This window comes from Pyrgilauda ruficollis, unplaced genomic scaffold, assembly GCF_017590135.1.
Source record: "Pyrgilauda ruficollis isolate IOZ18807 unplaced genomic scaffold, ASM1759013v1 scaffold192, whole genome shotgun sequence".
Lineage (NCBI taxonomy): Eukaryota > Metazoa > Chordata > Aves > Passeriformes > Passeridae > Pyrgilauda > Pyrgilauda ruficollis.
Genome location: NW_024518318.1, coordinates 363566 through 383909, shown reverse-complemented (window position 1 = coordinate 383909; position 20344 = coordinate 363566). Strand labels below are relative to the sequence as shown.

The following is a 20344-nucleotide window of genomic DNA, read 5'->3' as shown; positions in this document are numbered from 1 at the left end:
TTATTTCTATAAAGCTTTGCATTTATTTTGAAAGGCTTTGTTTGTATGAACTTTTTAAAGAGTCTTTCTACTATTTTAAACCCTTTTCTCTTCAGCAAATATTGGGCTCCTCGCCCTCTCTGCACACACAGGCTGTGTTAACAGAGCTGCAGAGGGGCTGTGGTGTTTATTTTCTCATTTCAGGGCCAACATTTTATATGCAGCAGAATATTTAAGGCAACAGGGGACTAGAAAGGAGCACAGTGACTTTTTACAGGACTCTCAGCACTTCAGATCGTGGGGTTTGTGCTTCACTTCCTCACTTGGCTGAGAAATCTCAAATAGAATCTCAATTTTAAGGCTTTTAAATTCAAACACGGTGCTTTAATCTCTGCTGCAAGCACTGAGCAACAATCCCCACACACAAGTGGGAATATTCATCATTCCAAAGCGACAAAAGGTCTCAAACTCTTCCTTTTTTCTCTTGTTACAGCCCAAAAGGCAGCAAAATTTGCAAATACGTGCTTGGAAGGTCAACAGGAAAAGCAATTTCCTATGTCAGTGGTGTCAGCACAGTGCTGCTAAAAAAGGAGCAGCCAGCCCTGAGCACAGGGCTCACCTGGAATTTAAAGGGAGGCCAAAGCATAAAATTATAAAGACAAAAAGTTCCATGTAAAAAAAACCAGCTATTTTTTAGGTTTTACCTTTTATTGGCACAATTTCCTTATCAAAAACACAGTAAAAATCTCCTCTGAGTGCAGCAGTGGCACAAACAAACGTGGAATGTGTCCCAAATCAGGGCTACAGTTTACAGAAATAGGGATTTTGGGCAATGCTGTTCCCTGGCTTTCCAGGAACCAAGATCCCAAAAGAATCCTGAATTTAGAGAAACAGAAAACACCTGAGGAAATGGATTTCACCTCCAACAGGTCTGGCTTCTCTCAGCAACCTTCCTATAAAATTTATTTAGGGCCAAACACCAGGACAATGTTGCTGGATTAAAATTCCCCATCTCTGCATGGCATGAGATATTTAACTCTAGGGAAAAAAATCGATTAAAAATAATTAATAGATCTGAGCATTGATTGTATTTGGGAAAATGAAGAACTAAAAGGGTTTCACTCCCCTGAGAAACATTCAAGGGCTTGAGACCAGACCCAAAACCCCCCAAACCACGAAAAAAGCAGCTCAATACAGACAGGAAGGAAAAAGCTCAGTGCTCTCCAAGTGTCCTTTTAGGATTTCTCAGGAAATCAACCCAGGTGAGGTGGATGAGGGGGAAGGAGGAGTGGTACCTACTGCTGGTTGGTATTTTGGTGCCTCCTGGTGCCAAGCAGGATTTGGGAATTCATTCTGCCCTTCCCCATGGATTTAAACATGCAGGCTGAGTGCACATGCTCAGAGATTGCTGAAACCACAGGCCAAGACTGAATAATCCACTGGCTGCACCAAAGAAACCCCCAAAAAACCAGAAATAACCACATGACAGCAAGTCCAGGGAGTCTGCACAGGAATTATTTGCATGTTCCAGACTGGGATGCATGGCAAAACCTGGGATTTGTGTGGCAGCCCTGCAGTCCTGGGGGTGAACCAAATAACTCCTGTGCAGGGCAGAGCAGCTGTGCAGAAATACGTATCCACCTGGGCTAACAGGACCAGTCCTAAATACGTATTTGCACAAACCTAAAAACTTGTTTACCAAAGAGACAGGAACTGCTCCAAAGGCTTCAGCCAGAGCTCCGTTGTGCTGCAAATCAAAGAAGCAGAAGATGCTCAGACACCAACGCTCTCAGCAGGCACAACCACCCAGGCTCTGCCTTCACACCATCCCAGAGTCGTCTGCAGTCGTGCTTTCAGCTTCACATTGGAAAAACCTGGGAAGATTTTCCCCCCTGCTACAAACACATGGGGTTGTTTTGTTGCTTGTCACCATTTGTTATCTGGAACAACATCAATTTGGGGGGTTTTTTTTAGAGCGTGTGTGAAATAATCTAGAAAACCCCAGGGTTTAAGGATAGTTTGTTTCTGTCTCCTCCTCCAGTCATTCATAAATTTTTGAATGTTCCCTTTTCAGCAGTCAGGATTAAAACAGTCCAGGTAAAAACCACCAGTGATGGCCATCAAGCACAAAAATACTGAAATATTATTGTTTAGAAGGAATTCTTAACCTCTTAACAAAAAGCTGAAGAGGAAAGCTTGAACAGAGCAGACATTGTGGAGTGACACTGGGGACTTCAATCCACTACAAACCTCTGCTCTGTATTCCCTGAAGAATTAAAGATTAAAATTAACTTTTGCCTCTCCTCTTGCACGAGATTCAAGTTTTTAACCTGCCCAAATTCAGCTGTCTGCACCTATTTCAAGAAGCAGTTAGAGGAGGTCAGCAAGAGTTTCTCCATCTTTATTAAGCAGCCTTCATCAGAAAACCACAAACTGCAAAATTTCCTTCCCACCACATCCTCGTGAGCTCAACTGTAACTCTGACTGCTCAAAAAAGGAAAACCAATGCAGAAATGTTCATTATTTTGAGCACTCTAAATCAACTAAACGTGGAAATCAGGAGTCCACAAAGGATCCACCAAGTAATCCTGTCCTTGGACAAGACCCTCTGTCCAAACAGGCTTCCAACAGCAAAATATTCACCTGAAACTCTGATTTTCTGTTTAAGGTGCATCATTCCTGGAGTCACAAAACCCAGCCAGGACATTCTCACATTTCCTTTCCAGCCAGCCCAAAAAAAGTGATTATTCTGATACCACTTTGTGTCCCACTGCTCTTCTCCTCTCCCAAAATTCCTCCCCCAGAACATGCACATCGATTCCTCCACCCCCCAGCCCCAACATCATCTTTATTTCCTCCCATTTTGCTCTGAATTTACAGCATCTTCCCAGATTTCATCAGGAATTGCATCTCTCAGAGTATTCCTGACCCCAAAGCCTCACAACCAGGGACAGGAGAACTAAAATCTACCACAATCAACATCAAAATCCCCACACATCCCAACCCCACCAGCAGTTTTTAAACCAGGGTGTTGACTTCTGGACCAGCAGCTGCCTGGGAGGACACACCAGCATCCAAGGCCAGAATTCATCACCAAATCCAAGGAAAAACTCACCTGGAAGGGGAGATCCATGGCACTGTTCCCAATCTGATTCACATTTGGCAATGACCCCCCATAGTACTGGCCACGACTCTGCCCCAGTTGCAAATATTGGGTTTTCTGCAGCTGTAGCTGAAAGAAAAGAAGGAGGAAAATACAATTTCAACTGTTATGACCAGCACAACTTGACACTGTGATGACTGAGAATGGAAATCATTAAAAGGCATCAATCCAACTTTTACAAAGGAGGGTCGACCTTCTCCACAAGTTTCTTGCAGCAGGAAAAGCCCTGGAGAAAGGGCAGGGAGAGATTTCCAAGGAAAAGGCAGAGCCAGGTTCTCAAACAAAGGACAGAGAGGTTTTCACAGAAAACCCCTTCAGCCAAGGAATAACCAAAGCACCACCAAGAATTCCCCGTGGGACATGGATGGTCTGCAGAGCTTCACTGAATTCCAGGCATCACTCTCCAGTAAAATATTCCAGGGCTTTGCCCAGAGCTGGAGACACTGCTGGATGTTTAGCTGAGGAATGCTGAGGGATGCTTAGGGTGTGCAGGGTGTTCAGGAGTGCCCAAGGATGCTCAGGGATGCTCAGGGATGCTCCAGGTGCCCACACCACGCTGCCAGCACCCAGACAGGATGCAGAGAAAAGGCCCAGCCTGTTTACTCCATGCCAACACATGGAGGATCACAGAATTCCAGAATGATTTGGGTTGGAAGTGACCTTAAGGATCATCTCATCCCACCCCTGCCATGGCAGGGACCCCTCCCACCATCCCAGGCTGCTCCAGCCTGGCCTTGGGCACTGCCAGGGATCCAGGGGCAGCCACAGCTGCTCTGGGAATTCCATTCCAGAGCCTCCCACTCTTCCAGGGAGGAATTTTATATTATAATAGTCCCTGAGTACAAACTCACCCTGAGGACAGCTCACGCATTTTCCTGACATTCAAACAATTCCTAGAAAACTCAAAGATCTTTTATTCACAGAATTTCCCCCAGAAGCCAGCAATTTCCAACTGCACAGTTAAAATCTCTGTGCTTGAGCTGAGGGACCAAACTAATCCCTGAGTTAGGAGCTGACTCTGGAGATGAAGCCTCCCCACAGAAGCCCAGGATCACTGAGGTGGAAAACAGCTCCAGGGTCGTGGCCAGCCTTTGCCAGGGAGCTCCCAAAACCTCAGTTCTCAGGGCAAGACACCACCCACAAAGTGACTGAAAAGGGCAGATAATCTCCTCAGGCTGAAGATTTATAAAATATTTCCAGTTTTCCCTATCAAACGGCTTGGAAAGGTCCCATGTAAGGAGCAGGAAAGGCCCCTTTGCTTTTCTTGTGCAATATTTTGCCACGCAATTCCTGAAGCAAGACATGAAATTAGAGAAACCCTGTGTTAGTATCACTTAATGAGTCACAGCCCCTCCAACTCAGAGCACAAAAAGCACAATATCAGAACTAGCTGTGCTTTTTTCCCTGGCCCCTGCATATGTTTTTGTTGTTAAAAAAAAAAAAAATATAGAAAGAAAAAAAAAAAAAAAAGCCTTGTTTGGGCTTTGGGCCAAACATTGAAGTAACTATTTCAACAGGTGTTGGTTTCCTTTCAAGAACCTCCAAAAGGCACCCAGGGAGGAGGGGGTGGCTTTGTGTTTTTTTTAGGATTTGGGTTTTTTTCTCAGGATATTCCCACCTCAAAGCAGCACAGCACAGGGAGGTCAGCAGCATTTGTCTTTCTGCTACACTTGCATGGAAATGAAGCGACCCAAGAGCTGGGGAGCCCGGGCTGTTCAACGCTTTGGCTGCACCATTCCTTTGAGCAAGGATAAACACTGCTGGAGATGTGTGCCAGAAATGAGAGCAGGGATTGCTGCTCGCTGCTCCCATCCATCAGCACAGCGGGGAGAGCTGGGCTGCCTGCTCTGCTCAGCTCCTGCCTTTCAGGAGAGAGCGGCCCCCAGACTCCGCACTTATTGGAGCCCATCAACAACTGCCACTTGCAATCTGGGAAGATCAAGAGGAAGCAGAGCAGGATTTGTGTCCTGAGCCTCCCGAGCTCTGGCTTTTTAGCTGGAAGAAAAGTTGGGTTGAGTCTTAGGAGCTTGCTGTCATTCCAGCAGGAAATCAGGAGTGAAATCAGCTCCGGTTTTTTCCTTCTCAGCAAAAAAAAAAAAGCTGCAAATTTCTCTGAGATACCTCAGTGCACAGTGGGAAGCAGCACCAAAATCCAGAATAAAAGTTTGGGAAGGGACCTTAAATATTATTTAATTCCACCCCACACCTTTCACTATCCCAGGCTGCTCCAGCCTGGCCTTGGACACTTCCAGGGATGGGAAATCCACAATTTCTCTGGGCAGGCTGTGCCAGGGCCTCCCCACCCTTTAGGAAAACAGATGCTGTGACTAAAATCAAATTATTTCATTTTCCTCTCCATCCACCCTTCGAGGTGGAGAAGGTACATGGCACAAGTGAGGTTTTGAGAGAGGTTTGATTTTAAAAGAAAATAACAAAAAAGGAAAAGCCTTTTCTTAACAGAAAAATTCCAATTACTCTGGAAATGTTAACAAGTCTCAGGGCAGCCCCAGGGTTATCTCCGGGGGCTGGATTCAATTAGTGCAATTTGGATTCTGGATGAATTTAGACAGGGGAGGATGATAAGGAATTACTGAGTGCTCACCAGATTTATTAATTTCATGAACCACGAGAACTCGGTGACTCTACACTGCAGCTTTTCCACTTCTCTGTGCTGTGGCCAAGAGCAGCTCCCTGACAGCTGAAAATATTGCTAAATATCCCTGCTCCTTCCCAAGGAAGCTTTTGGTAAGAAAACAGCTTTTACTTGTTAAACCACTTTATTTCTAGTTGGTTTTCTTGTTCTGAAGAAATGTTCTGAAGGAATGTTCCCCAAACACCAGATCCAAATGGAATCTGTAATTTTCCTTCCACCAGCCTTTCTCTTACTCAACTTTAAATCTTCATTTTTTTTGCTTTAAAATCCAATGTAATCACAAAAAAAAAATAAAATCACAATTTATGTGAACATTTATATGAAATACATCAGTTTTTCCATTTGGGTTACCACTTGTTGGACACTTAGCTGTGTTTGTAGGGAGAGATTCAAGTTCTACAATTTAAAAAAAAAAACAACAAATAAAGAGAGAAGAAAAACCCTAAATACAAATCCAGTTTTCCTACAGATTTTCTAATATGCAGATGGGAATTAAATGAAACATTTATTAAGAATTCAATACTTGAAGTTATTGAAATTCTCCCCTGAAAAATTCTGAGTGAATTCCAAATTTGTGGGCAGAACTTATTGGGCAGTTTGGGCACCATAAATCAACCCAAGTCCACAGTAAAGGTTTTTCTTAAAATGTCTCTTTTAACAGATGAAATGTGGACTGCCAGAACGATAATAAAAGGGTGGAGTGTCCGTTTGATAAAACCCCAGATATCTGATGACTGCAGGAAGCAAAGATTTGGTGATAACAGCTTTTGCACTGCCTTGCAGTTTCCACACCGAGCTTTCTTATAATTTCATTTTTTACCCCTTAAAAAAAAACCCTTCCTCTTTAGCACCTCCAGCCTAATGAGCAGCAAAACCAGCACAGATTAAAATTAGCAAAGTATTATTAAAGCTTAATTGGGCCTTCAGTTCTGCAGGCAGGATTTAGTGGGAGTTTTAGAGGCTGCACTTTTGGGAAATCCCTTTGTGCCAAGCTGAGTTTGCTTGGACAGGGGTGAAATTCCCTGGAATTTTCACCTGGAGCACCCAGCCCTGGTGCAGGATTTGGGGTTGGTGTCAGGATTTTGGATGTGTGGAACTTCCCAGAGAGGAAGCAGAAGAAGAAGAGGCTCCCCAAGTGCTGCTCTGGCTTGTCTCTGCAGCTGGAATTAAACAGCGAGTCAAACAGAGCTGCGGGTCCTGCTGCCATCCCAGCGGGACTGGTGCCTTCAAAGGGAGATTTCTCCCCATTCACAGCCCTCGTGTTGATAAGAAAAGCAAATAAAAGCTTAAAAAGAAAGAGACCTTAACAGCGATTTAATGATTCGGGTTTAGATTTAGTGGCAGTGCTGCCGCGAGCTACAAATCACCTCATTAACCCCTTAATTATTTCAAAAGTTATCTAAGGTGCCAAAAAGTCTCCAAACACCCAGACTTTGGCTTCTCAAGGGAATGATTTTTTTTTTTTTCTGTTAACAGTTCAAAATTCACGCTAAAATTTGAATTTTAAAAACTCAAGGCTTGCTACTCAAATAATTACTAAAATGAATACATTCAAATAACTGCTCGTTAAGAACCCAAGCTCCCTGAAAACTGCCTGGGATTTCTTTCATGCAACGAGGAAAGAATCACAAATGAATACGAGAAAATCCTGGAAAAACAAGGAAAAGGGAATTTCTGTTCATTCTGTTAATTCCAACAGCTGCCGGTGCCCCTCCACATCCCCAAGCTGAAAATTAAAATCAATAACGAGCAGACACAAAGTTCTGAGCACAGAACAAGGTCAGGGGCAGAGGATTTGGTTTTAGGTCCCAAAATGTTCCCATCTCGGGGTTCCTCCTGGAAAATGGGAATAATCCCAGCAGGGGAATTCTGGAAAGGCTCTTCTGGGACTCCTCACAGACCTGCCCTGCAGGTTTCACTCTCCATCAGCAACTCCAAGTTTGAGTGGAGCTCCAAGCCTGGAAAAGTGGGGATAAATGAAAATATTCCAAATATTCCAGAGGCTCCCAGTCAGCCACCAGCACCTCTGGATCCCACCTGGGGAGGGAGGATAAACAAATTAAAATACCCTGCTGCTCCCAGAGGAGAGGAATGAAGGTTGGGAAGACTTTTGGACTTTTTAATCTCTATAATGCTTTTAGAGCTTGGGTGAATACTGATGGTTTTTATCATTTTATCATGTTTTGGATAATTTATTGCAAATAATTACAAATACTTCCATTATTTACATGTTACTGATATAAATTCGCCCATGCTGTTATCAAATATTCAATAGGTGACTGAAGAGATGGATTTGCAAGTTTAGCTTTTAATTTTAATTTCCCATGTAATTAAAAATGAATACTATGAAATCTAACAACAGCAATATTTTCACCTCAGCAGGCACCTGTAATGTAAATAATGGAGTTTATCTTCAATGCCCTGATAAATGAGGGAAATAAATCTTGTAGTGCAAAGGCACATGTTTGAAATTGTCTTTCAGAGCACCTCAGAGAAAGAAAAAGGTGTGATAACAGCAAACCACAGCTCCAATTCTGTGATAAAACACCCTGATCCTCTAGGAAAGGGCTTGAGACAGAGGGAGATAAAAAAATATCTGCAATTCCAGCGAGGTGAGCAGGCTGCTGTCAGCTGAGATAAAAAAGGGGCTCAGAAATCCCAAGCAGTGCCTGTGTGAACACAAAGGAACCCCTGCAGCTGCTGAAAAACCTCTCCAAAATTAAGGCAGAACTGTAAATTCCGTGCTCTGACAGAGGAGAAGGAGGTGATGGAGTAAGTTCTTATCTCCAGTCTGTGATAACCCGAGGAAGGCATTCCCACCGTTGGGATTTGGGACTAAAACCGAGCTTTTTTTTGGGAATAATCAACATTTCATGGCCACGAGGAAGAGGGAACAGGATCCAGAGGCAGCTCCTTGGCTCTCCCCAGCCCCATTTGTCAGGATGAAGAGAGAGGAGCCCGTGCCTCCCTCTGCCTGGGCTGTCACACTCAGGAAGAGGCAGATTTCTAAAGTCACCGATTTCCTGCAGTTTGCAGCCCTGCTCCAAGAGCAGCAGAGGCTCCAAAGGCGCAGCTGTTCCTCCCAGGAAGGAGGGGAGAGGAAATGAAGGCTGAAGTTGAGAGGAAAGGGATAATCCACAGTGAGAGCAGCTGCTCTGCCTGCCTCGCTGGGGACTCCAGAGATTCCAGCAGCAGCTTGGAACAAAATGTTTTGCAACGGTTTGGAGGGGGGGTGTTTTGAATTTTCTGGGTGTTTTTAGCGTCATGAAAGTGAAGATTTGAAGGCTGGGTCTGGACAGAGGAGCGAGGACAAGCACAGCAAAAGTTTCCCTTGTTTCTTGTGCCAATCCTTGCTGGGCTCCCAAGGATCCTGGTGTCCTGGAGAGATGGATTTTGCAGGGAATGGGACAAGCAAAGCCAAAACAGGAAGCCAAATGTCTACTAGAAACAAAGTGAAAATTACCCCGAAAAACTGCAGACATATGGGATGAACTGGATGTGACCCCGGGCTCGTGGAACTGCTACATCATTGTTTACTCCTCCAGCAGCACAACTGTCACTGCAGTCACTTTTAAGGATTTGTTCCATTATCCCATCGCCGTGTCAGGACACAAACAGAGCTCTCAGGCCAAGCAAACGCAGCCAGGAAGAACAAAAATGCAGGAAAAGGCCAAAAAAAAGCATTTTTGTTGCTTTTTTGGTGTTTCTTTTTGTTTTTTTTTTTTTTGAAGGGAAGGAAGCTGTTGTAATATCTTGGAATTTAGCAGCCAAAAAAGAGCAGAAGTTTTGTTTCTGCCACTGAGACACTTCCCAAGCAACAGCCTTGATTTTCAGGGATTTTAATTTTCACCCCCAATGCACCAAATTCTCTCCAAAACTTCAAAAATTATCAACAAAACAGGAGGTGACACCTCCAAGGACCAGAAGCAAAGGGTTGTGCTGCTGCCTGGAATTGTTCCAGCTCCCACCAGCTCAGCACAGAGCAAAGGGGAAGCAAAATCCTTCTCTTCCATCTCCTGGAATGAAACAGGAGCTCCATGGAAAAACAAACTGGGATTCAGAAAAAGGTGTTTTTATTGTGAAAGTAATAAAAACTGCCAGGCACAGGGAAGGGCACAGCCAGGCAGCTGACTTGAGACTTTGTAAATCTGATTATTTTTAAGGTTACCTGATAGCATTGCTTCAATCCTGCACTTCCAGTGGCTTCCCAGGAAAATCCTGAGGGCTCAAAGGTTGCAACACCTGCAGGAGGCCCCTGCAGCTGCTCAAAAACCTCTCCAAAATTAAGGCAGAACTGCAAATTCTGTGCTCTGATAGAGGTTCTCATCTCCAGTCTGTGATAACCTGAGGAAGGCATTCCCACCCTCTGGATTTGGGACTCAAACCATTCCTTTTGCAGGCTGCATGGCCAGGAAGCAGAGAACTGGGAGGCAAGGATCACTTCTTCTTTGTTAGCATCAAACTCTGGGTACCTGGTGACTCCTGGAGAACAGGAGACAAAGCAAACCCAAAAAACAACCCAAAAAAGCAACCCCAGAAAGGAGAGACACAGCCCTACCCCCGCACAGCTGAGGTGCAACACAGCACTCGCTATAAAACAACCTAAAATAAATTTCTCACAGTAAAGTCTGATCCTTAGAAGGGATCCCATTATTGGAATCAACCTAAAACAAATTTATTTCTTCAGGGTCAACCTAAAATAAATTTATAGCAGACTACACTGAGATAAAAGGGATCCATCAGGATCAAGTTAAAATGAGTTTATCACAGAATAGGCTGAGTTGGAAGGGACCCATCAGGACCAAGCTAAAATAAATTTATTGCAGACTACACTGAGATAAAAGGGATCCATCAGGACCAAGCTGAAATGAATTTATCACAGAACAGGCTGAATTAGAAGGGACCCATTGAAATAAAAGGGATCCATCAGGACCAAGCTAAAATGACTTTATCACAGAACAGGCTGAGTTAGAAGGGCCCCATCACGTCCAAGCTAAAACGAATTTATCACAGAACAGGCTGAATTAGAAGGGACCCATCAGGACCAAGCTAAAATGACTTTATCACGGAACAGGCTGAGTTAGAAGGGCCCCATCACGTCCAAGCTAAAACGAATTTATCACAGAACAGGCTGAATTAGAAGGGACCCATCAGGACCAAGCTAAAATGACTTTATCACGGAACAGGCTGAGTTAGAAGGGCCCCATCACGTCCAAGCTAAAACGAATTTATCACAGAACAGGCTGAATTAGAAGGGACCCATCAGGACCAAGCCCAACTCCTGGCCATGCACAGGACACCCCAAGAATCCCAACTAAGAACTGCAATCCAAATAATCCTCTGCTAAGAGCATTAGAGTCCAGCCCAATAAACTCCATTCATGAGAGCTGAGATGTTATTGATCAGCAGAGCAGGAATCAGCTGAGCCCTGGCCAAGCCCCAGCGCTGCACTTTTAGCACTCCAAGAGAGCCAATTATTACTCATGAGTTCATGTTTTCTTCACCTTCCTGTTGAAGAGATTATTTAAGACCTCAAATCACTTAACTGGATTGTTTTGTCCTCTCATGAGTCATCTCCAAATTCCAAGGCCCCATTAGATTCTCCTTCAGGAGCTGCAAGCAGCTCCCCAGCTTGCCTGAGCTATAAAACCGTGAGGAAACGGGGCTGTAAAAATCACCCAGGCTCGCAGCTCTCCCCCAGCTGCCTCCTCCAATTCCTGTCAAAGTGGAAAGATCTCACACCCCAACACTATTTACAACCCCCAAAATCCACACTGCACTCAAATCCTTTTTTTTTTTTTTAATAATTTTTTTTACAAGAAAAAGACAATTTTTTTTCACAAGAAATTTTTTTTTTCCTTAAAGAAAAGGAACCAGAAAGAGGAGGGAAGAGAGGAGGTAACAGCATTTAATGCTGTGATTATTTTTTGTTCTTTATTTCTGTTTTATTTCTTTTCTAATCTCTGAACAGTGAAAACAGAGAAAAACTGCATTTTTCTCCCCAAAATGAATGAATATGAATCACTGGGTGGTCGAGGGCAAAGAATCATTAGGAACCCACCTTGCAGGATTTAAATAAATAAACAAAACCATCATAATAAAGAATTAAACTTAATGCACAGGCTGTAGCTCGGTGTTTAAAAACACTTTGCTATTTCTGGTGAACAAAGGTTTACTGTTTAAAACTTCACAGTCACAACTGAGCAGCAAAAACAGGATACAGCAAACTGGAGCCTTAAAATAGTGACTATTCTTCCGAGTTGTGCTCTATCGCCGGGCAGGGAGCCAAGCAAAGCTACAACAGGCACCAAACCTGATCTGAGAGCTCTGAAAAACAAAGCCCAGCCCGTGGCAGCTCCCAGAGTGGCACCCTCCTTCCCTGCCAGGCTTGCAGTAGTGGATGATGCTGATAATTCAACAAAAAGCAGAGGAGAGGGTTCCTGCTTGGAGCTTGTTGATTATTTGATAGCCAGAAAGGGAAAGAATTCTTTTTGGTTATATTTAGATGGAGCTCGACTCTCTCAAAATTTTGTTTGTTTTTGTGTTATTAGCTAACAATGAATTGTGCAGAGAATTGGGAGGCAAGGATCACTTTTGCTTTGTTAGCATCAAACTTTGGGCACTTGGGTGACTCGTGGAGAGCAGGAGACAAAGCAAACCCAGAAAGGAACCCCAAAAACCAACCCCAAAAAGCAGAGACACAGCCCTACCCCACAGGGCTGAGGTGTAACACAGCACTAGTTACTACAAACCAACCTAAAAATGAATTTCTCACAGAAAAGGCTGAGTTAAAAGGGACCTTCTTTTCTTAAAGCGAATACTCCTTCTGAGCAGGGAGCTGATGGAGAATGCCAGGAAACAATCGTCCAGCTTCAACAAAAAGCTCCTCAACCATCCCCACTCCTCTATTGAAATGCCTCAGAAAAGCTGAAATAAAAGCAGAGATGCCCTCATTAAGTAAGATGAAAATAGCTTTTATGTTCCATTTTTTATTTTTAGCTAAAGAATGAAAATTCAGTTATGTAACCCTACAAGTTTCGTAAATTAGGAGCCAAGCAGGGCATGTTTGCACTCTTTGGGGTTCAGGGCCACCTCACTCTGCCCTCAGAGTGACCAAAAGCTACAGAAAATTGTTTGTGGCTTGAAAATGTGGCATCAGCCAACCCTTCAGGTATCAAAAATATCCAAAACAGCATCAGAGTCCAAATTCTTCGAATGCAGAAGGGCTCATTCAGCACAATCATCTCCCTGAACCAGAGGCAAATCTAATTACAAGGAGAAGGTCAATCAGACATTTGAATCTGAGCTGGCTGCTGGAAACTTGTGCAATATTTAAGGTATTAAATAAATATTAAATCAGATATTTTCTATCCCTCTCGCTGCCAGGAATACAATCTACACTGAGACTCTGCAAGGAATCAAAAAGTGAGAAGTCAGGGTGTGAAACAATCCCTGCCTTCCCTTCTCCCACGGAGGTTTTTTATTCCTTTAATCCAGCTTACAGATGTTGAAATCCCACTTTGAGGCTCCAGAGCTGGAAAAATCTCCTGCACAGTTTCCCAAGCTGCTCCTCCAACAGGTCTGAAGAGGCCCCATCCTGTCACCAACAACTGCTCCTCTGTCTGAGCTGGGAGCTATCACCATCTGCCTAGAAATTCATATATTTTGGGATATCAACTCCAATTCCCTCCCCTCCGAGACCTCAGCCGTCCAAGGAAAATAATATTCACATAAATAGTAATAGCTGGGTACCAAAATTAATTGAAAATTCATCTGACAGAGCTGCAGTGTGCAGTTAACACATCTTACTGCTCTGGAGTGATAAGTAACCAGAGTAAAACCACCAGTGAGCAGCTCAGCAGGGACAGCACACAGGAGATTTTCCCAATCATCAGGAAAAGTGATAGACCAGGCAAAGGAAGGAAAAGACACTTGGAGAAAATCTGCCTATGAAGCAGAGACTTTCAGCCAGGGCTGGGGAATTGTTGCTGCAGCCTCAAGCTGCAGCACTTCAGCCTCCTCCACTTCATTATTTAAGAGCTGTTTTTTGTGGGTGTGTGGTGTTGTTGTTTGATTGCAAAGGATTGTTCTGGTACAAGGGGAAGAATTTTCAATTCCTGAGAAATAATTTGCAAAACAAGGCTGTTATCAACACTTGGTTACAACTTTCTGATTTATAAAGTCCCAAGGAGATCAGGCCAAAACATAAAACAGAAATGATCAAGAGGGGCTGTTCAGTGCTCCACAAACACTGCTGGAGATCCTCACGGATCCTCATTCCTGGATTTCACTTCCAACACCACAAAATGCAAACCATCTCAACCAAATCAAAGCAACGTTTTAAATATTAACTCCAGAGATGCTGATAATAAAGACTCACATCCAGCTGCCACCTCAAGCTCAGGGAATTGCAGAATGGTTTGGCTTGGAAGGGACATTAAGGACCATCCAGTGCCACCCCTGCCACAGGCAGGGACAGCCCCCACCAGCCCAGGCTGCTCCAACCTGACCTTGCACACCCCAGGGATGGAGCAGCACAGCCTTTGGGACCACATTTGTTCTACAAAATGTGAAGAGTTGAGACCAAAAGAGAAAAAAAAGTGACATTGTCACAAAATGAACCCTGTTCCCAAAACACCCACCTGATTTAGAATTTGCTGCTGTTCACTGCCTCACTCCAAGCCCTCAGGAACCCCTCAGCTCCTCCAGCACAGCTACAAAAACACCGGGGCAGAATTCCAGCCAGCACAACCAGGAATGGTTTTAACCCAGAAAAGCTTATTTCCTTTACTTTTTTTTTTCCAAGATACACCCTTATATTTGCTGGAAAGTGCCTTGAAGTCTACCTGAGTTTCAGATCCTGCATTAGGCACAAAAATATCGATGCCAGTGCGGAACAGAGCATTAGGGAGTGATCGATGCTGTCGGGGCCATGGACCAAACTGCCCTTCCCTGCTCAAGAAAATGCTCCTTTGCAATCACAGATGGATAATGGAGAACACAGACAAATATTTAGCCTTTAATACATTTTGGTTAAATCTCTATTGATCATTTTTGAGAGGATGTCTGGTTTTTGCCAAATTAGTGTTTGATTACCACGACAATGAAAGTGCTCGATAACATTCGGCAATTTCACACAATCCCAGACTGGTTTGGGTTGGAAGGACCCTAAAATCATCAAATTCCACCCCGTGCTACAGGAAGGGACAGCTTCCACTACCCCAGGCTGCTCCAAGCCCCTGGCCTGGACATTTCCAGGGATGGGAAATCCACAAGTTATCTGAGTGACCCTGCCAGGGCCTCCCCACCCTCACAGGGAGGGATTTCTTACAGAAAACACACACAGTGCAGGAAATCTGGGTTAGAACTCCCCCAAAAGCCCCAAACCCATGGGTTTGGTTTAATCTGGTCCATCCCTGCTGTAGCCACACGTGGCCACGCTGGACTGAACGCGGTGCTGGACACAGGAGGGAAAACTCTCACTGAAATGTGCCCGGTGCTGCTGCCTCAGCAGAGTCAGAGCTTTGATATTCCTAAAGTGCAGGAAGAGCTTCCTAACCAAAATCAATGGCATTGATAAATAGATTATAAAATGGAGAACAAGGTGTCAGTGAGAGGAGCAGGGGGATTTCAATAAACGTCGTTTCTGAGATAGTCAGAAAAATAAAAATGCCGTTTACTCGATAAAGAATTTGATAAGAACCAATCTGATGGAGAAACCCAAGAACAGGTAAAAATGGTTCCCAAGCCCACGTCCTCACACAACCACAACCACACTCTGGGCTTTCCAGGCCCTGGGGTTTCCCCTCCTTTTCCTCTGTGCTGGGAGGAACAGCTCCTTTTCCGTTCCACCTCACCTGAAGATAGTTCACCCCAGGCCACACTGCTACTAAAATCATTTTTCAATACCAAATACTCCTAAAAATCACTTGGAGGCACAATTGCTGTGGCTGTGCTTTGTGGGGTGGTGTTTTGCCCATGCAGAGATCCTGCTTCAGCCCTGGCCAGCACAGAACTCAGATTAACTCAGCACCAGCCCCTCCTGTCCCCGAGGCCTTTGGCACCTCTGGCACTTCTACAGTCACAGCTGGAACTCAAAGACTGCACGACAAATTTCAATTTCTGACTGGTAAACCAAGAGATTCGGTATCCACACCTCCCCCTTTTCAGTGTAACCACAGGCTCAGCTCCCCTCTGCAGCTTGTTCTGAGGGGAAAACCCCAAATCAACCCCAAAGAACTGGAAGAACTGACTGTACCTCACCTTGAGAACAAATTCTGTTCCTAAATGAGCACCTTCTATAAATGCAAATTACCACCCAGTGCTGATGCTAAATAAAACCCAAGCAGCAGCCAGAGCTGAGTCCCACATGTTCACCCTGAGAATTACAACCAAACACCCAAAATGCAGCAGTTGTACAATTCAGCCTCACGTGCTCCCAGAGCCTTCCCAGCTTTGCTACATCATTAACACCGAGGGATTTGGCCACTGCACACAGAAAGACTTTGTCCAACAGCAGCTGTGCTGTGTGGGAGTGATGGGACAATCAGTAAAAAAGTCATTGTCTCCTTAAAAAAAAAATAAATTCAAAAAAAATCTAACAAAAGCTGCCTGGGTTTGCCAGAAGAAACCTTGCCCTGCTCAGTGCAGTTTCCCAGGATGGCACAGCAGAGCTCTGTGTTTACCTTGGACAGCTCAGGCAGGCAGAGGAAAGCCAAGGGTTGCACAAGAACAGAGATTCTTTGTGCCCTGGCAGGTCCCCTCTGCCTCTCACCCTGCTGATTTACAAACATTCTTTCAAAGAATGAAGGGCACTGCTGGCTCAGCCCGAGGTGGTGGCACCTGGAGCACCTCTGGGGGCTCTGAACTCCTGCTCTGCTTGGGGTCCTGCTCCACGAGGGCCACAAAGTTCCCAGGACAAGAGGAGCAGCCTCAAGCTTTCCAGGCTGGACCCCAGCAGGAATTCCTGCAAGGAAAGGGTGCTCAGGTACAGGAGGGGTGGGAGTCCCCAGGGTGCAGGTGGCACTGGGTGGGGACAAGCTGGGGATGTGCCACAGGCTGGGCTGGGAGGGCTCTCCAACCTCAGTGATCCTGGGACTCACCAGAGAAGGAAATTCAGCAGTGGTGAGCACGGATGAAGCACAAAGCACTCATGTCTTGGTCTGGAAATGTGCAAACTCAGGGTGAAAACTATGGGAAAGTTAATGGAGAAAAAAACACCCCTAGAGCTTGAAAAATTCACATTTGTGTTTGAGAGAAACTCACTTTTAAGCTGAGCTGCCAGGTGGAAGCATCAATCTCTGTGCTAGGAAGGCTCAGTCCTGATTTTGATGCATTTCTTTAATATCTCTCAGACATTCAAAACCACTCTTATGTCACCAGGAATTTCTTTTGTATCACATTATTTAATAAAAACCTGCTAAAGACATCAGGAACCACTGCAGCTCTGTATCATCATCATCATTAGTGCTTCTCATTTTTAAAAGCAGATTAGCATTCCTGATTTAACTAAGCTTTTAAATACTGTTTTGCATATTATCTACATTCAACGCTGAGCTGGGGATGTACAAAGAGACATTTTGATCTCTTCTACAGGAACCAGAAAACCACTGAGTGCCTCATTTTTGAGTACAAATTTTGTAGCAGGGGGATGTGTGTGGGTTTTACACACACTCCATCACAAACTGTGGGGTTTTACTTCATTTTTATTTCAAATAAAAATCGAATCTGTGCTATTACAACATATTCCACTTGACAAAATTAAACTACAACAGGATTTTGTATTGAAATTAAAATATAAACACGAACTTTTCACTTCACATGGTTTTCAGGAATTCAACAAAAGCCACTCAGAACTTTGGATAACACCTAAAAATACACAAGCAAAGGGTGATGAAATTTTGCACAGTGTCTCCAAACATCACCACTAACCTGGGTTTAATTCCCTGGGTTTGTTCCAGAACAGGTGGGGCTGGGAGGCAGCACCCACTGGCAGCTTTTGGAGTTTGGGGGGGTCTTTTTTTTCCAAGGTAAGACTGCAAGGCCCATCAGAGGGAGCTCAAACACAGTTCTGGCTGAAAGCCCTCAAAATTGAGTAACTTTAAGTGAATATTAAAATAAAAAAAGCAATCCTGGAAACTTGAGAAAATCTCCAACGAGAACAATCCTTAAAATGCAAGTCACAAATTGTCTTTAAAAATCTTACATTTTTTAGCATTTCAAAAGTCACATATTGAAGGGCTCAGCAGTATCTGCACGTTAATTTTTTGGTTAATTACAATTTGAAAGGGCAGCAACAACTTTGGATGAGTAAATAGCTGCATCAAAGCATCCCTGGGCTGAGAAATTGAGACAAGCCCTGGTAAACAAGCCCAGAAATCAGCGCAGTCCTGAAATTCCAAACCTTACAGAAAAAAGGAAAAAAAGGGAAGGAGGAGAGCCACAAACAAAAAACAGGAGTCAATGTCAGGGAGAAAAAAAAAATAATAACTCCCCCTCTCCTGTCCTCACCCACTTTGTTACTATGGGACTGGCAGAAAGCTCTGGATTATGAACACCAAGGTCCCACTCACAAGACAATTAAGCAGCTCCAGAGCTTCCATCGACCACCCACCTCCGCTGCGCGCAAGGTCTGCGCCTCCCAGAGAGCTGAAATGCCAAAAATCCGCCGTGCCAGCTGCAAAGCAGCTCCACGCCACTGGGAAACCCTCTGCAAAACAAAGTTTCTTCTTTCTCAAATGATTTTTGGGTTGTTTTTTTTTTTGGTGAGGGGAGTAAAGGAGGGGGTGGGTCAGAATTTAAAAATCTCACACGGATTCAATACTGTAAATAGGTGGAAGATGACCACAGCAGAAAGGAAATTCAGAATTTCTGACTCTGCTCTGAGCAGTAACCAACAATAAAGCAGACAAGATGGTAAACATTGCAAAAAGACAATTACTAATAATGAAAAGGCAACAGAAATTTTGGGCTGCTTCCACCAACTGAGTAAGGCGTTTTCAAACTGACAGCAACGTGCTGCTTGCCAAATGAAAATGAGAGCAAACAGCAAAGTTGTGCTTAACCCCTTTTTGCTTTTATGCTGCATTTTAAACCCCGATGAAATCATGGAATTTGAAAGAAAAAGTCTACAAAGGAGACATTTTACTCAGCTCTCTGGTCAGTGTTTCCATCACTTCAGTACCCAGAATGCTCAGAAAAGTTATTCATCTTGGGTTCTTTCCTCAAAACCCAGTTCTTGAAAGTGTGATGGGTTTCCAAGAGCAAAACATGGGTTGGCAGTGATTGGATTTGGGAGAAAATTAAATGGGATTCAGGAGAAATGAATCTGGATTCTGACTCCTCCTGCAGAAGGTGAGAGCTCAACGTGTGAGTTAATTGAAGGACAACCTGTAATTGCAGATTGCAAGAAGTCCCTCAGGAACACCCAGCTCTGGAGTGGCAGCAAGGACTGACCACTGAAGGCAAAATCCCGGGATAGCGAGCCACACAGGATGATTCCAGTGACTACAAACACCTCCAAGTCATCCTCACTCTGGTGCCAACTAACTCCAGCAGGAACATCCAACATCCAGGTGAGCATGAGCTGCAGCCCCACACCTTCCCGGGCAGGTGCCTTTCCTTTCCATCCAACCAGCAGCACCACCAATTCACAACAAATATTTACCCTCTCCTGACACAGAGGAATAAAAGGGAACCTCTTCCTGCAAATCCAACCGTGCTGTTCTGTTGTTCTTGCAAAGCTTCCGCCGCAAACAGGCTCGTAAATTTTCTTGAAACAGTTAAAAACAAAACACTGACACAAGCAGGTGAGACAAGAACAGAACAGCCCTGACATCCCCGAATCTGGACCAGGGAAGGCATCTCGCATTGGTTATGCCGGGAATTTCTGCTGATGGGCTTTGCAGAGACATCACCAGCCAAGGGAGGCTTTGGAAGTGCAGCAATTTGCACCTACGACAACCGGAGCGTAACGGGAACAACACCGGCCACGGCGAGCCCGGCAGCTCCCGCCCGCGGCCGCTCCTCACGCGGAGCAGCGGGGGATGCTCCGGGGGGCTCCGAGGGACCCCAGCCCGCGGCTGCCCCGGCTCAGGCAGCAGGAGCCCACCGCACACTCCAGCGAAGAAACCGCGACACCTGCTCGGAGCTGGAGCGAAGCGCAGCCCCCGGCCTGTGCCGGGATCTGGGGATCCCTCCAGGCGGGGCCGGAGGAACCGGGATCCCCCTCAGAGCCGGGCCTGTCCCGGGCTGATGCAATTGGCATCTCCCCTCAGACACCGGCAAAGCATCCGGGATCCCCCTCCCTCCGAGCCGGGGCCTGGCCCGGTGTGAGGAACCGGGACCCCCCCTCAGCCCCCTGGCAGGGGACTCGGGGGTGCCCCCGCCGCAGCCCCCTCCCCGCCGGGCCCGCTCCGGCCGTGCCGCGATGCCGCTGCCCCGACCCTCCGGCGGGCGGCACCGGGGCCTCCCCCCGCGGCAGGTGTCGGTCTCCGGAGGATGCTGCGGGCCCGGTGGGCGGCGCGGGCCGGGCCCGGTGCCGCCAAACC

General features: G+C 45.3%; 1 protein-coding gene across 5 annotated transcripts in view; it reads right to left on the bottom strand.

The window, feature by feature from the left end:
• Positions 1 to 20344, bottom strand: part of CRTC1 (CREB regulated transcription coactivator 1) — a 44107-nt gene that overhangs the window by 23416 nt on the left and 347 nt on the right. For 4 of the 5 annotated variants that reach the window (XM_041465874.1, XM_041465869.1, XM_041465873.1 and 1 more), the window contains exons 2-3: positions 3095 to 3211; positions 1679 to 1726 (exon numbers count right to left, since the gene is read on the bottom strand). In XM_041465874.1, the coding sequence (XP_041321808.1) occupies positions 1679 to 1726; positions 3095 to 3211 (165 nt within the window). The remainder of the gene's footprint in view (positions 1 to 1678; positions 1727 to 3094; positions 3212 to 20344) is intronic. The other variant, XM_041465870.1, reaches the window with a different exon arrangement.